The sequence below is a fragment of the Ustilaginoidea virens genome, chromosome 6 (assembly GCF_000687475.1).
Source record: "Ustilaginoidea virens chromosome 6, complete sequence".
Lineage (NCBI taxonomy): Eukaryota > Fungi > Ascomycota > Sordariomycetes > Hypocreales > Clavicipitaceae > Ustilaginoidea > Ustilaginoidea virens.
In genome coordinates this window covers 2,193,621-2,205,853 of record NC_057321.1, presented here as the reverse complement: position 1 = coordinate 2,205,853, position 12,233 = coordinate 2,193,621, and the positions used below count along the sequence as shown (strand labels likewise).

General features: G+C 57.6%; 5 protein-coding genes across 5 annotated transcripts; 4 read left to right on the top strand and 1 right to left on the bottom strand.

Annotated features, from left to right (window-relative positions):
* Positions 1–325: 325 nt before the first annotated feature.
* UV8b_07513 (uncharacterized protein) lies at positions 326–1,427 on the top strand (the record flags this gene model as incomplete). The annotated part of the gene is made up of 4 exons (XM_043145010.1): positions 326–355; positions 430–454; positions 565–1,231; positions 1,364–1,427. The coding sequence occupies 4 exons, from the start codon at positions 326–328 to the stop codon at positions 1,425–1,427; spliced, it is 786 nt and encodes a 261-aa protein (XP_043000945.1).
* A 2,373-nt stretch (positions 1,428–3,800) lies between these two features.
* UV8b_07512 (uncharacterized protein) lies at positions 3,801–5,587 on the bottom strand (the record flags this gene model as incomplete). The annotated part of the gene is made up of 3 exons (XM_043145009.1): positions 3,801–4,477; positions 4,612–5,443; positions 5,504–5,587. The coding sequence occupies 3 exons, from the start codon at positions 5,585–5,587 to the stop codon at positions 3,801–3,803; spliced, it is 1,593 nt and encodes a 530-aa protein (XP_043000944.1).
* A 2,155-nt stretch (positions 5,588–7,742) lies between these two features.
* Positions 7,743–7,961, top strand: UV8b_07511 (uncharacterized protein; the record flags this gene model as incomplete). The annotated part of the gene is made up of 1 exon (XM_043145008.1): positions 7,743–7,961. One exon carries the CDS (start codon positions 7,743–7,745, stop codon positions 7,959–7,961), a length of 219 nt encoding a protein of 72 aa, XP_043000943.1.
* A 719-nt stretch (positions 7,962–8,680) lies between these two features.
* Positions 8,681–9,220, top strand: UV8b_07510 (uncharacterized protein; the record flags this gene model as incomplete). The annotated part of the gene is made up of 2 exons (XM_043145007.1): positions 8,681–8,788; positions 8,852–9,220. 2 exons carry the CDS (start codon positions 8,681–8,683, stop codon positions 9,218–9,220), a joined length of 477 nt encoding a protein of 158 aa, XP_043000942.1.
* A 1,422-nt stretch (positions 9,221–10,642) lies between these two features.
* On the top strand, positions 10,643–11,194 carry UV8b_07509 (uncharacterized protein; the record flags this gene model as incomplete). Its single annotated transcript, XM_043145006.1, has 2 exons — positions 10,643–10,735; positions 10,820–11,194. The coding sequence occupies 2 exons, from the start codon at positions 10,643–10,645 to the stop codon at positions 11,192–11,194; spliced, it is 468 nt and encodes a 155-aa protein (XP_043000941.1).
* Between the last annotated feature and the right edge of the window lie 1,039 nt (positions 11,195–12,233).

The window sequence follows — 12,233 nt, the reverse complement described above, 5'->3', positions numbered from 1 at the left end:
CCTTGCCTTGCCTTGTTTTCTTTTGCCTCTGGCCGCCTGTCTTGCATGGTGCGGTGGTGCACTGGCGTTGTAAGGCTGGCGAGCATCCATCCATTTAAGACATTTAAGAGAAGAGAGAACTGAGCCCCGACAAAGAAGGCGCTTGTGCTGGTCTGCCAAGAATATTGTCGCTGGCAGTACTCCTCCGTCCTTTCGACGGGTACCTCGTTACCCACCCGTCTGGACCTGGGCCTCGGCATCTCCACGCGGCTATAAATCCTGCCGAAACGACGCATCATCATCATCATCATCATCATCATCTGACCGCTCAACCACTCCTTTAGCCATGGATGTCAACACTCTCTTTGGCGTGCAGGTCCGTTCCGTCCCCGTCCCCAGACAACTCCCCCCCCGCCTCATTCTCCTCCATTGAAGCTAAAACCAGCAAAGGGCAAAGTGGTGCTCGTCACCGGCGGTACGTCTCCAACCCCCCCCCCCCCCCCCCCCCTCCAAGCCCCCCGCGCTCGCGCTCGCGCCCCTTCCCCTCGAGTCAGCATGGCCAACTCTCTCCCACCACCGGCAAAGGAGCCAAGGGCATCGGCCGCATGATCGCGACGGGCTTCGTGGCCAACGGCGCCAGGGTCTACATCACCGGCCGCGACGCCGCCGCCTGCCGCGCGGCCGTCGAGCAGCTCGCGCCGCGCGGCTCCATCCGCGCCCTCCCCGCCAACCTCCAGCACCTCGCCGAGTGCGAGAAGCTGGTGGCCGACCTGGCCGCCCTGGAGCCCGGCGGCCTGCACGTCCTGGTCAACAACGCCGGCGCGACGTGGGGCGCCGACTTTGACACGCACCCCGACGCGGCGTGGACCAAGCTCCTGACGCTCAACCTGCAGCGCGCCTTTACCCTGTCGCAGCTGTGCCTGCCGCTGCTGGAGCGGGCGGCCACGGCGCAGGACCCCGCGCGCATCATCCACATTGGCAGCATCGACGGGGTGCGCGTGCCCACCCTGGCCAACTTTGCCTACGCCGCCAGCAAGGCCGGGCTGCACCACCTGTCGAGACACATGGCGCGGGACCTGGGCTTCCGCAACGTCACCAGCAACGTGCTGGCGTGCGGGCCCTTTCGCACCAAGATGATGAAGGCGACGCTCGACGCGGTGGGCGACGTGCTGGAGGGGGAGATTCCGCTGCGGAGGATCGGCCGGGACGAGGATGTCGCGGGGTCGGCCATGTTTCTGGCCAGCAAGGCGGGGTGCGTTTGCCCTTTTGTTCTGTGTTGCCGTGTTGCCGTGTTGCCGTGTTGCTTGTCCTTGAGCAATCTTGCTTGGTACGCTGACGAAACGTGGAATGTGCGTGCTGACGACGAGTTTTCTGGTACATGCAGGGCTTATTTGAATGGCGCGCTGATACGACTGGACGGAGGAGCGTCCTTGGTGGCCAAGATTTAAAAGCACACGCACGACACGGGGGATTCTGATGGATTCATTCATTCATTCATTCATTCATTCCATGGCGCCTGATTACGGCCTCTCGGTCCAGTCATGACGGCACGCATGGTGAAGGTGTATTTCTGCCGTCTTCTTCAACCCAGAGGTATCCGTTTGCTGCATTTTCCTGCCACGTCTGTAGCAATCTAAAAAAAAAAAACAGAAAGAAAAAAAAGAGAGAGACAGAGCGAGACGTGATCTGCCCAAGCCGCCAACGCTGAGCACCCGGCCTAGTGACGCCCGGCAAAACCAAACATGACCCAAGGAGCATCCCCTTTTTGACCAGACCGTTGTATCATCAACCCCCCAGCCCTGGGCACTCGCACTCGCACTCGCACCCGCACCGCACCGCACCGCACCGCACCGCGCACGAAACGAAACGAGACAAGAAACCCGTCGCCGCGCCAATACCCACGCAACACCCAAAACGCGACCGACACCGGAAAACCCCGCGCTCGCGCCGGGCTCGCCGTCTACGACAGACGGCAGCCCTCGAGGTCGCGCACCATGACAGCCACCTGGGCCCGCTTCGCCGCCTCGGCCACCAGGCTAAAGTCCTTGAGGAACGCATCGGCCGACGACGACGTCTTAGCCGGCGTGCGCGGGCGCGGCCGCGGCGGGCCAGCCTGCCCGCGCAAGCTCGCCAGGGACTGCGGCGACGACGACGCCGCAGGGCTGGCGGACGGGACCGGCCCGCCGGATTGCATCCCCCTGTCCATCGGGGCACGTTTTCTTTGTCGCCAGCCCGCCGGTTTTTCTCTTGCTGTTGCTTTGGAGTTTCTTTGCTTTGCTTTGCTTTGCTTTGCTTTGCTTTGCTTTGCTTTGCTTTGCTTTGCTTTGCTTTGCTTTGCTTTGCTTTGCTTTGCTTTGCTTTGCTTTGCTTTGCTTTGCTTTGCTTTGCTTTGCTTTGCTTTGCTTTGCTTTGCTTTGCTTTGCTTTGCTTTGCTTTGCTTTGCTTTTTCTGTTTCTGTTTCTTTTTCTTTTTCTAGGTTATATATATATATATATACATATATATTTTCAGGTTATTATTGTAATGATTGGTATTATCATGTCGGAGGGACGTCACGACGGCGCCTAGGTGTGCCCCGCGGGAGGTTGGGCAGGAGGAATTGGGAAGTTTGTTTCGGTCCGGGTGGTGGTGGTGGTGGGGGGCGCTGCACGTTGTGCAAATCGAACGCGCCTGCCTTTTGCGTGGGGGCACCTCGGCTCGACGCCTGGCGGGCGGACGAGAGGGGGTTTTTATCGTCAAATCGCCTGCCTGCCTGCGTGGGGAATAAAGGGAGGGGGTGGGGGTGGGGTTTCCTTGTGCGCAGGGCCACGCTTTTTGCGCGTCTGGGTGCGGTGGGCCGCTCAAAACTCCAAGGGGGCGGCTAGCAATCGCCGACCCGACTTCGAGGGAGGAAAGCCCGCCCCCCCGCAGGCCCAGAAAGACGGAACCGACCAAGGGAAAAAAAAAAAAAAAAAAAGGGTGGAAAAGGTGGAAAGAAAAAAAAAGAAGGGAACATTAAAAAAAAGGGCCAACCGGTAATGCAAGTCTGCGCAGGCACCCGAACCGGCCGGGCCCCACCCCTCGAATCGAGCGTGCCACGTACAGCGTGCATGGTCCGTGCGCGCCCGCCGCTGCTGGCCCCCAGCCCGTCGTCTTCGACTGTTGCTACTGTTGCTCCCCCCCCCCCGCAGTCACAAGGCGCGCGGGGCGGGTCTGGAAAACCTGCTTGGGGCCTTGGGGCCGGCTAGGTATGTATGTAGTCTGGCAGCAAGGGCGCCGGGCGCGTCGTCTGCCGAGGAGGAGGGGGGTGGCGGCCAAGGTGAATCACGCACGGCTGGGCACGTAACCAGTCGGCGGCGTGGCGTCTTGACGGCTGTGGTGCGGAGCGGACGAGGGCCTGAGGATAGAAGGCAGCTGGCCGGGGGCGGGTATCGCCGGCAGCACGGGGGATGCGTGACGGTGCACGGGGCGTCTGCAACCCCGCGAGCAAGCTTCTCATTGTCACGTGCGCACCTGGAAGCTCATGCAGCGGGCATGGCGATGTGCAGCATGCAGTATAAAGGCAACAGGCAACAGGCAACGGCAACGGATATCATTCCCGACGCTGTGAAAAAATCACTCGACCGATGCACCGCTCGTCTTCGCCCGCTCCCTCATCCCAAATCCCCGGCGAGAGGCAGCAACATCGTCTGCCAAGCGCGGCAAGCGCGCAGCTCGCCCGTTCCGCCTTGCCACGTCGTCCTATCCTCCGCTGCGCGAGCACCTTTGACAAGGACAGTATAGACAATAAAAAGAATAAGGGGGAAAAGAAAAATCAAAACTGCCCCCCCCCCCCCCCGAACCTACAAGGCCGCCGCGGCCGCACCAAACACGGCAGCAACCAGGTACAAGCCAACGGCCGAGCTTCCCACACGCGTCAGAGACGCCCCGAGCACGGCAAAACTGCCGCTGTCGGTGCCGTTGCCGCTGCCGCCGCCGCCGCCGCCGCCGCCGCCGACCACGGTCGAGTTCACTCCGCTCGAGGGCGCCAGCTTGGTGCAGCTGCCCTGCGAGCCGCTGGCCGACTGCGTCTTGGCCTGGCCGCCAAAGTCGCACCCGCCCTTGCCGACCTTCTTGGCGTAGGCGTCGAGGGCGTAGACGAGCTTCTGCTGGCTCGTGCACATGCTGTATGCGCCGTACGTGCCCGTCGTCGAGTTGGCCGCGATGCCCGAGCACAGCGACGCGTCCTTGCCGCAGATGTAGCCGAAAATGTCGCCGTAGACGGTGGCGTTGAGCCCGCTCGCGGGGACGCACGAGGCCGCCTGCACCATGCAGCTGCACGCCGAGTCGTTGGGCGTCGGCGGCAGCTTCGCGCTGGCCGCCCAGGATGAGCCGACGGCGGGGCAGTCCATGGCCTTGTTGGTCGGGTTGTACGACGACATGTCGACGCCCTTGGGGTTGACGGCGCCAATCTTGCTCTGCAGCGCGGCAAAGTCCTTCATCTTGGTGACGGAGCCGCCGCTGCCGATCTGGACCAAGCCTGATGAGCAAGGACAACAAAAAAAAAGAAGTAAAGTCAGCCAATTGTTTGATTCTGGCAGGGCACCGCATCGCATTCCATAGCCTCTGCTGCAACAACAACAGACTTGTAGAGCATGTCAAGACAAAACTCACCGTAGTCGTTGACCTCTTGGAAATACTCATACACGATCCCTCCGCTGACGACCCCCGTCATGTTGTCGCCGTACAGAGCTGTCGTCTCGTCAAAGACACGGTTCGCCGCCCCGCTGGGCAGGTTGCACCCGTACTCGGCAAAGAAGACGGGCACCGAGTAGTCCTTGAAAAACTCAACCAAGCGGTCGTAGCCAGAGGCCTCGAAGCTGCTGTCGCCGCACCACGAGTAAATGTTGTACCCAAAGAAATCGATCGAGTCCTCGGCCGGGCCGCAGTTGAAGTAGCTGGCAATCTGGTCGCGGATGGGCTTGTCGTCGTTGGCCGCGTAGCCGACTCCCATCCAGCGGTTCTTCTTGGCCTTGATGTAGGCCTTGGTATCGCGCGCGGCCGCCTTGACGTAGGCCGAGGCCCCGGTGTTGCTGTTTTCGTTGCTGACCTCGTTGCCGGCAAAGAAGCCAATGACGTTGGAGTACTTGGCCAGCTCGTCGACGACCTGCTGATACCGCGCGTAGAGCTGGGTGTTCCAGAGCGGATCGTTGCGGTTGATGGAGAGGCTGGGCTCCCCGAGATCGGCGACGACGTAGATGCCGTTGTCGTTGAGGAGCTTCATGCACGCCGAGTGGTCTTTGGTGGGGTCGATGGCGTAGACTCGGATGACGTTGGTCTTGAGGGCGGCCAGGTTGGGAACGTCGGCTTGGCAGCGGTCGGGGTCGGCCAGCGGGTCGACATAGCTGGTGTTGGAGGACGCGGAGCCGGCGGCACCGAATGCCTGCTGGTAGGCGATTCCCTTGATGAAGAACTGCGTTCCGTTGGGGTAGAAGAACTTGGAGCCCTGTGTGATGCGTGTCAGTCGGGGGTTGGGCATCCATTCGCATGCTGGCAAGGCGCGCACCTTCATCACAATGGATGGCAGGTCAGCGCCAACCGCACTGCCTGCCAGAGCCAAAAGCGACAACGACCAGGCGGAAACGGTCATGTCCAAGCCCGCTGCCGTTGTTTAGGGGGGGGGAAGGAAAAAAAGAAGGGGAAAAAAATGAAAACGAAGGAAGGTCCAAAGTTCAAGAGCTGGAACCCTTGTCGCGCGATGTTTCTATTGCCGTCGGATCGGGAGAATCGCCAGTGCCAGCAACGGCAGATTGCTACTTTTGATCCGACACACGAGTTCGGAAATAGTAGCGCGACAGCAGTAATAAATTGACAAACGACTGTGGGAGGCAGCAGAAAAGAAAGCAGCAAGGCTCCGTCACTACCTGCCGGGAAAAGCGAAAGCACGCGCAAGGAAAAAGATGCCTTCCCCAACACACAAAGCAGGTGGTAGTCCACTCGTAAAAGACGAGGGTAAAAGAGGGCGAGAAAACAAGCCGGTCAGCCAGCGCGCAACAGCCGGTCAAACAACAACAAGTCACGACGGCGTGGAATGCTGCGGAGACGCTGGGGAGCCACGGACGGAGGGAGTATTTGACCGGTAGGCATGCAGCGAGTTTGGGGCCCTCGCGCGCCAGCGCACCCGCGCCGCCCTGAAATAGAACGGACTTGTCGGAACTTTGAAGAGGGGCCACCATCTCTGCACGGTGCCGTTGCTGTCTGCGGCAAAATCCCGTGTTGGAGCACTGAGAGGAGCTGGAGGTTGTCGGTCACCAGCTAGCAGCGCCACGGCGCCGCAACAGTTGTGATGGGGGTTTGGCGGCCCCATCTACGCCGCTCTGATTTTCAACCTGCAGACCGAGGCCCCGATACGCTAGCTGTCAGGAAAGTCCTTGAAAGGGCTGAGCGCTTCCTGGGCAGCTTGCTTGAGCCTGTGCCTTTGTAGAGGAAGCTGAAGCTTCTGCCATGGTCGGGGCCGGCTGCCGAGACCTGATGGTCAGCATGCATGCCACGGCGCCCGTTGTCGTGCAGTCCGTACGGCTCTTTTCGAGAACGAAGCAGAGACGAGAGGCGGATGAAAAAGACAACAGAGTCAAAAGTCCCTCGCTATGGCCGCCGTTGGGCCGAAGACCGTTCGTTGGTGGAGGCTTGGGGCCGTAAGCAGGGCGGGCTGATGTGCCGAGGCTTGGCGCGCACCGGGTCTGCGCATAACCTCTTGTTTCCGATCTAGAAGCCCCTTTGCCTTGGCTCAAACGAGCCGCGAGTGGCGAGACGAGCATGCCGGGGCATCCGCCTTGGCCCAGGGGCCCGCGTCGTTGTGGGCATGCCATTCATCTCGGCCCATCTGGCAGGGCGCGTCGCCAAACCGCCACTCGAAGGCGGGACCCGCTCGTGGCCCTGAAGTCCATGACAATCGCAGCACCCACCTCCTTGATCCGATGTTAGTGCGGCCGTCGACGGGGAAAGACGGAGGGGGGACGCTCGCAAAAGGTCCAGCGTCCAGCCTGACAAGCCGACAGTCGGTGGATGCGGGCAGCGAAGTCATTTCTTTCCCCTGCACCATCACGAGTGTCCTGCGGTTATTCAGGTGGGCCCTGCGCTGCGGAGGTTCGTTCTCCCGAATCCGTACCGGAGGGCGCCAGGTCAGCAAGCCCTGAGCTCAGGTGACCCGGAGAAAGTCGCGTGCGGCCAGGCTGCATCAGTGCATCCCATTGGGCACGTCGAAACCAGGTGTAGCAGGACATCAACAAGTTCACCTTGCGACTTCGTCTCGGCATCAGCGATGCAATACATGAGTATCATGCACATTACGCGAGGTAAGAAAGGGCAGGAAATCAACGAGGTTCCTCTACGTAGAAAAAGCGGTGCCAAGCTACATTCTCCATTTCAGGCCGCTAATTGATCGGTCAGCCACGCAGCATCCTGCTTGACAACGATTTCATCATGCTTGGTAACATTTGGTAACATGATGGCTTCACCTCGATGCGGATGACTGGCAATCAGCAGCACTGCCAACTACAACCTCGTCGCAATATACTACAAGAGGACCAGCAGTCGACGTGAAAACGCCGCAACTAGCTTGTTACGGGACCCGAGGCTTGAAAAGGCTCCAAGATGTCTGGTGAGTCAGAGAAATGGAATACGGCATGAGTAATCATGCCAAGGTCTGGCCAGATCTATGTAAAAGCAGACGCAGTCCTTTAGCGGGGATCCTTGGCAGGGACCCTCCTGCTTAGCCGCATGGGGTTCCTCTCAGGCACAACCGAATGGCCAATGGAACGTGGCCATGGACGCCAGCAGTTCAAGCGCGTTCCTGTCACAGGAATTACCCCCCGAAACATGCCGAGAAGCATCGCGGAGGTGCCGATCCCGACGAGCCTCGACCAGGAGCCCTTGAACGCGGCATACGTAAACGAGCAGCACCGACCATTCCCAGGCCCCACAACGGACTGCCGACCTGCCCACGACAATCTTTTTCAACATAGGTCAACTTAGGGGCCTGTTGCATTCTACGCAGGGTCTCGTCGAATAGCGCACTCCGTACATCCAGGAGTAACCACCAGCAATACGATTCGTGCATGCCGGTGCATGTCGGTGGCTGCTGCAGTGCCGGGGGCCGTGTCCTTGTCGCCCATCGTCAGCAAAGCCTCTTTGCATGCAGGTACATATATAGGGAGAGGCCTCTGTTCTGTTTTGGGGCCTGGTCGGTCGGTGCTGCTCGTTTACGTATCCCGCTAGGGCCCGCTCCCACGTGTTCGTGCCGTTACTCACAACCAAGTGCGGGTTGGTAGGATCCGGATCGAGCAACGGGGCCGTTTCGTGATTTTTCCAAGCCACCAGGACCTGAGTCGCCTCTCGACGTCCGAGTCGGGCGAGTCCAGGGCCTAGGCCGTGACTTCGTGACCGGCTCCCCCAGACTCGGACCGGACACGGACAGCCCGGTCCGTCCTGCCAGAATGTGAAACAAGCACGAATACAACTAGTTAGCGAACCAATCTGTCCGGCATTCCCACGTCCTGCCATTCTCGGCAACAAGCGCCATCTGGCGAATATATGAGGGCCCATCCTCGCACCTCAAATGCAGCGTCTTTCTTTATCCATCACAGCACCATCGTTTCTCGTCTTGGCACCACCAGTCTACCACAGCTCACCACAGCTCACATAGCTTATCGCAGCAAATTTTGCCACTCTTTAAACAGTCACCATGAAGTTGCCCGCTATTCTTGCCTCCGTTGCCTTGCTCAGCGCCCCAGCTTTTGCTACCCCCGTCGACGCTCAAAACGTCGCTAGCCTCGATAGTGCTCCTGGTAAAGTATGTCAAGCTTTGCGGCGATTGCTTAAAACCGCGTGTTCTTAAGCTAACGTACCCTTCTAGTCTTATTACAGTTGCTCGGTCCGTGCTGCTGATGGGAAGATGACTACCGTCAGAATCAGCAGTGTGCTCGCCAAAGTCCAGGCTGCAGTAGGTGGTATAGATGCGGCTGGCGTCAGCGGGTATCCAAAGAAGTACAACCCTAAATGGGAATTCGAGGATAGCACCTGCGACAAGTTGCACGTCGAACTTTTGCAGTACCCCCTTTATTCTAACGGCAAACCCTTTCACAAGAATGAAAAGAATCAGCCAGACACCCCATTTAAGACAATATACACCGCTGTGGAGACGAAGAAGGGAAGGAAGCTTCACTTCTGCGGCGTGGGATACGGTACCGCCTTGTGTACCTTGAATAAACGCAGCAGGAGCTAGAAGAGACTATCGCGGTGTGCGGCCTGCCTTGATGCAGCATAACCCTCTATTCTAATGTTGTATAATGCTTGCGTTTAGGGTCTATATGCACTTGATTATAATAACCTTAGTTAGGAGAGCCTACTTAAAGATAAAGGACTAGCCCTAGGGCGGCTGCGAATTTGCATGGAGTAAATATGTTAAATGGACTATGTAAGGAGGAAAGGAACGGGACTCACTAGCGAAGGATGCTCATAAGAGACCTTGATTACTATCCAATGAAGGGCGAATTGTGTCACTACATGTCATGCTCTGTATCATACAAATGGAATAAAGCAAATGAAACAAAGCAAAGTTAAGCCAATGCCCGTAAAGGGAAGAATTGTGCCCAAGTCTTACGTGGCCTTTGCGCTCCCATCGTCGAAACAAAGGAGATAGGGAGTGGCGCTAAAAGCGGCACTGCTAGTAAAGCCAATATACATGGTGCCGCATAAGGCGTCAATACCTCTCTGTATCTCTTAAAGAGTATGGTGCGACAGAAGGCGTACTACCTCTCTGTGTCTCTCAAAAGTGTATGTAAACGCACAGCAACGGATTCCTAACTACGCCGCAGCAGCAACTAGTCCTATGTGTAGCCTACCTATCTAAGCTAAGCATATATTTCTATGCGCGGAATGATTGACTTTCCGGAATACAATGGCACGGCTTTGATCAAGCGGCATCTGCCGAATACTACTTAAAAGGACCTATCTCGTTCGCGCCCTCAAAGGGCAACGTCTCTATCCATCGCAACACCATCGTTTCTCGGGCCTTGGCATCACCAGTCCCCCCGCATAGGTATTCACGGGGAGCAAAAACTGGCCAAGGTCTTTAGCGCGCTCGCCGAGGCCGGCCCAGGCCCAAGCAGGTGGGTTAGATGGCCGTGGTAAGGGCCGGCAGCCATCACGCTACAAATGTAACCCTAAACGGGAATCCGGGAAACCCCCTTGCGATAGCGCCAGGGGCCAAAACCTTGTTCATTCCCCATTTTACCCCGGCAGCTGTGTCCCGCTTGAGAAGAGTTCCAGGTTTCAGCCACCACCCACTAGGCATGAAACAATATACGCTGCCGGGGAGGATCGTGTCTACTTGTGCGGCGTGGATTATAAAGGCGTCTTGTGTTCGTATAGCCAGGCAACACGCTGCAGGAGCTACACTTTTCCACGTGTACTTTTTCGTACATGAAGAGACCCGTTAGATTTCTATATGCAAAATGACTCGTTGGGATATCCACTTGGTGAAGGGGCATCTGGCGAATACACGTATAAGGGCGTGTCTCGCGCCTCAAAGGCAAACTTCTGTGTACATCACAACATCCGTCGTTTATCGGCTTGGCATCACCGGTCTACCACAGCTCATCACAGCTTACCACAGCAAGTCTTGCCATTCTTTTCAACAGTCGCCATGAGGTTGCCCGCTATTCTCGCCTCCGCCGCCTTGCTCAACGTGCCGGCTTTTGCTACCCCTGTCGACGCTCAAAACGCCCTCGACCGCCGTGTTTACCCTTATGATGCATGTTGAGTCTTGCTGCGCTTGCTTCCACACCGCGTAGTCCCAAGCTAACGTGAGTCGTACTCGCAGACGTTCAGCTGCACACTGCCTGTTAATAACAAGAGAGCAACCGTCAAGGTCACCAAGCTGTTCGCCCTGGAACAGGCTGCGGCAGGTGACCGGCCCGGCATCAGCGGGTGGCCGAAGCGCATGACTACCAAGACGAAATTCGCCAACAAGAAATGCAATGGGAAAAACGTCAAGCTCTATGCGTTCCCCATCAACCCTATTAGCAATCTGCCCTTCCGCAAAGATGAAAAGGGTCAGCCCCTGAGCGGCTTTACAACAATATACGCTGTTACCCCGGACATTCACTTGTGCGGCGTGGCCTTCCGTGGCAAGTTGTGTCCTCTCACGAGCGAGAGCCCATCACATAACGACTTGTTTGACGTAACTCTCATATAAAGAGATTGGACCTCTTGAGATATCTGTCATGGCGTACGGAGTACACATTCACCACATGCAGGGAAAACAAAAAGCGGGAACCTCTCCATGTTATGTTCATTCTGTACACGGTGACTTTTCTTTCAGGGTATATAGATAGACGCACAGCAAATATATGATGTTTTACTGCGAAGCAGCATATAGTCCTACACATATCTAAGCATATATTTTCCGTATTCCAAGAGACTTGCTAGAGTCTCCACGGTCTCGCCACGGGAATACAAATTGTCAACACCTCTTTGTGCATTTTCCCATGTAAATGGAATGCCTTAGGTACCTACCTTAGGTACCTAACCTACCTACCTCCTAGGTAAGGTACCTGTAGCCTCTGTAGGTAATGTTAACTCTAGTCCAATCAGATTGCGGATGCGCGCGAAGCTGCAAGTGGAAGGCACAAGCTCTGGCAGCTCTTTCCCCCCCCACCAGCCAGCATCGGAGAGAGATTCACGGCTTTGATCCGTTTGATCCCAGCCATCAGTTCCTCTGCTTCTCGTCCTGACAAACTCTCCTTGTGCCTCGCCTCGGACGCGACGCTAAACGTCGTAAAATCTCGCGATGCGGCGCTCTTCTGCCCAAACATGGATGCAAACCGCAAGACGACATCGAGCCCACCCCGACTCAGACTTGACCCCGGATGCAGAGTCATGGCCAGGTAGATGCCTGCCCTCTTTAAAGGCCATGACACCCGACGACTTGCTGATCCGAGGCCTGGGCCACCCTGTTGGCCGTGACACGGGCTCCGGATTCGGCTTCACGGGCGTCTACAGGCCTCTCCCGGATGGGAGCTCTTTGCCCTGCACCCGGAATCGATGGGGCTTACTCTCAGCAGCGCTGCTGCATCGCTGCATCGCCGCTGCGCTTCTTCTTCTCTTGATTCTCTCACGGGCGTCGACCCGTGCATGCTCTTGCAGCGTCTCGCAGGCTGCCAACGCCAAAACCGAGCCACCAACTCTGCGAGGGACAGGGCAAAGCCATCTTTCGGAGCGGTTTGTAGCCTGCA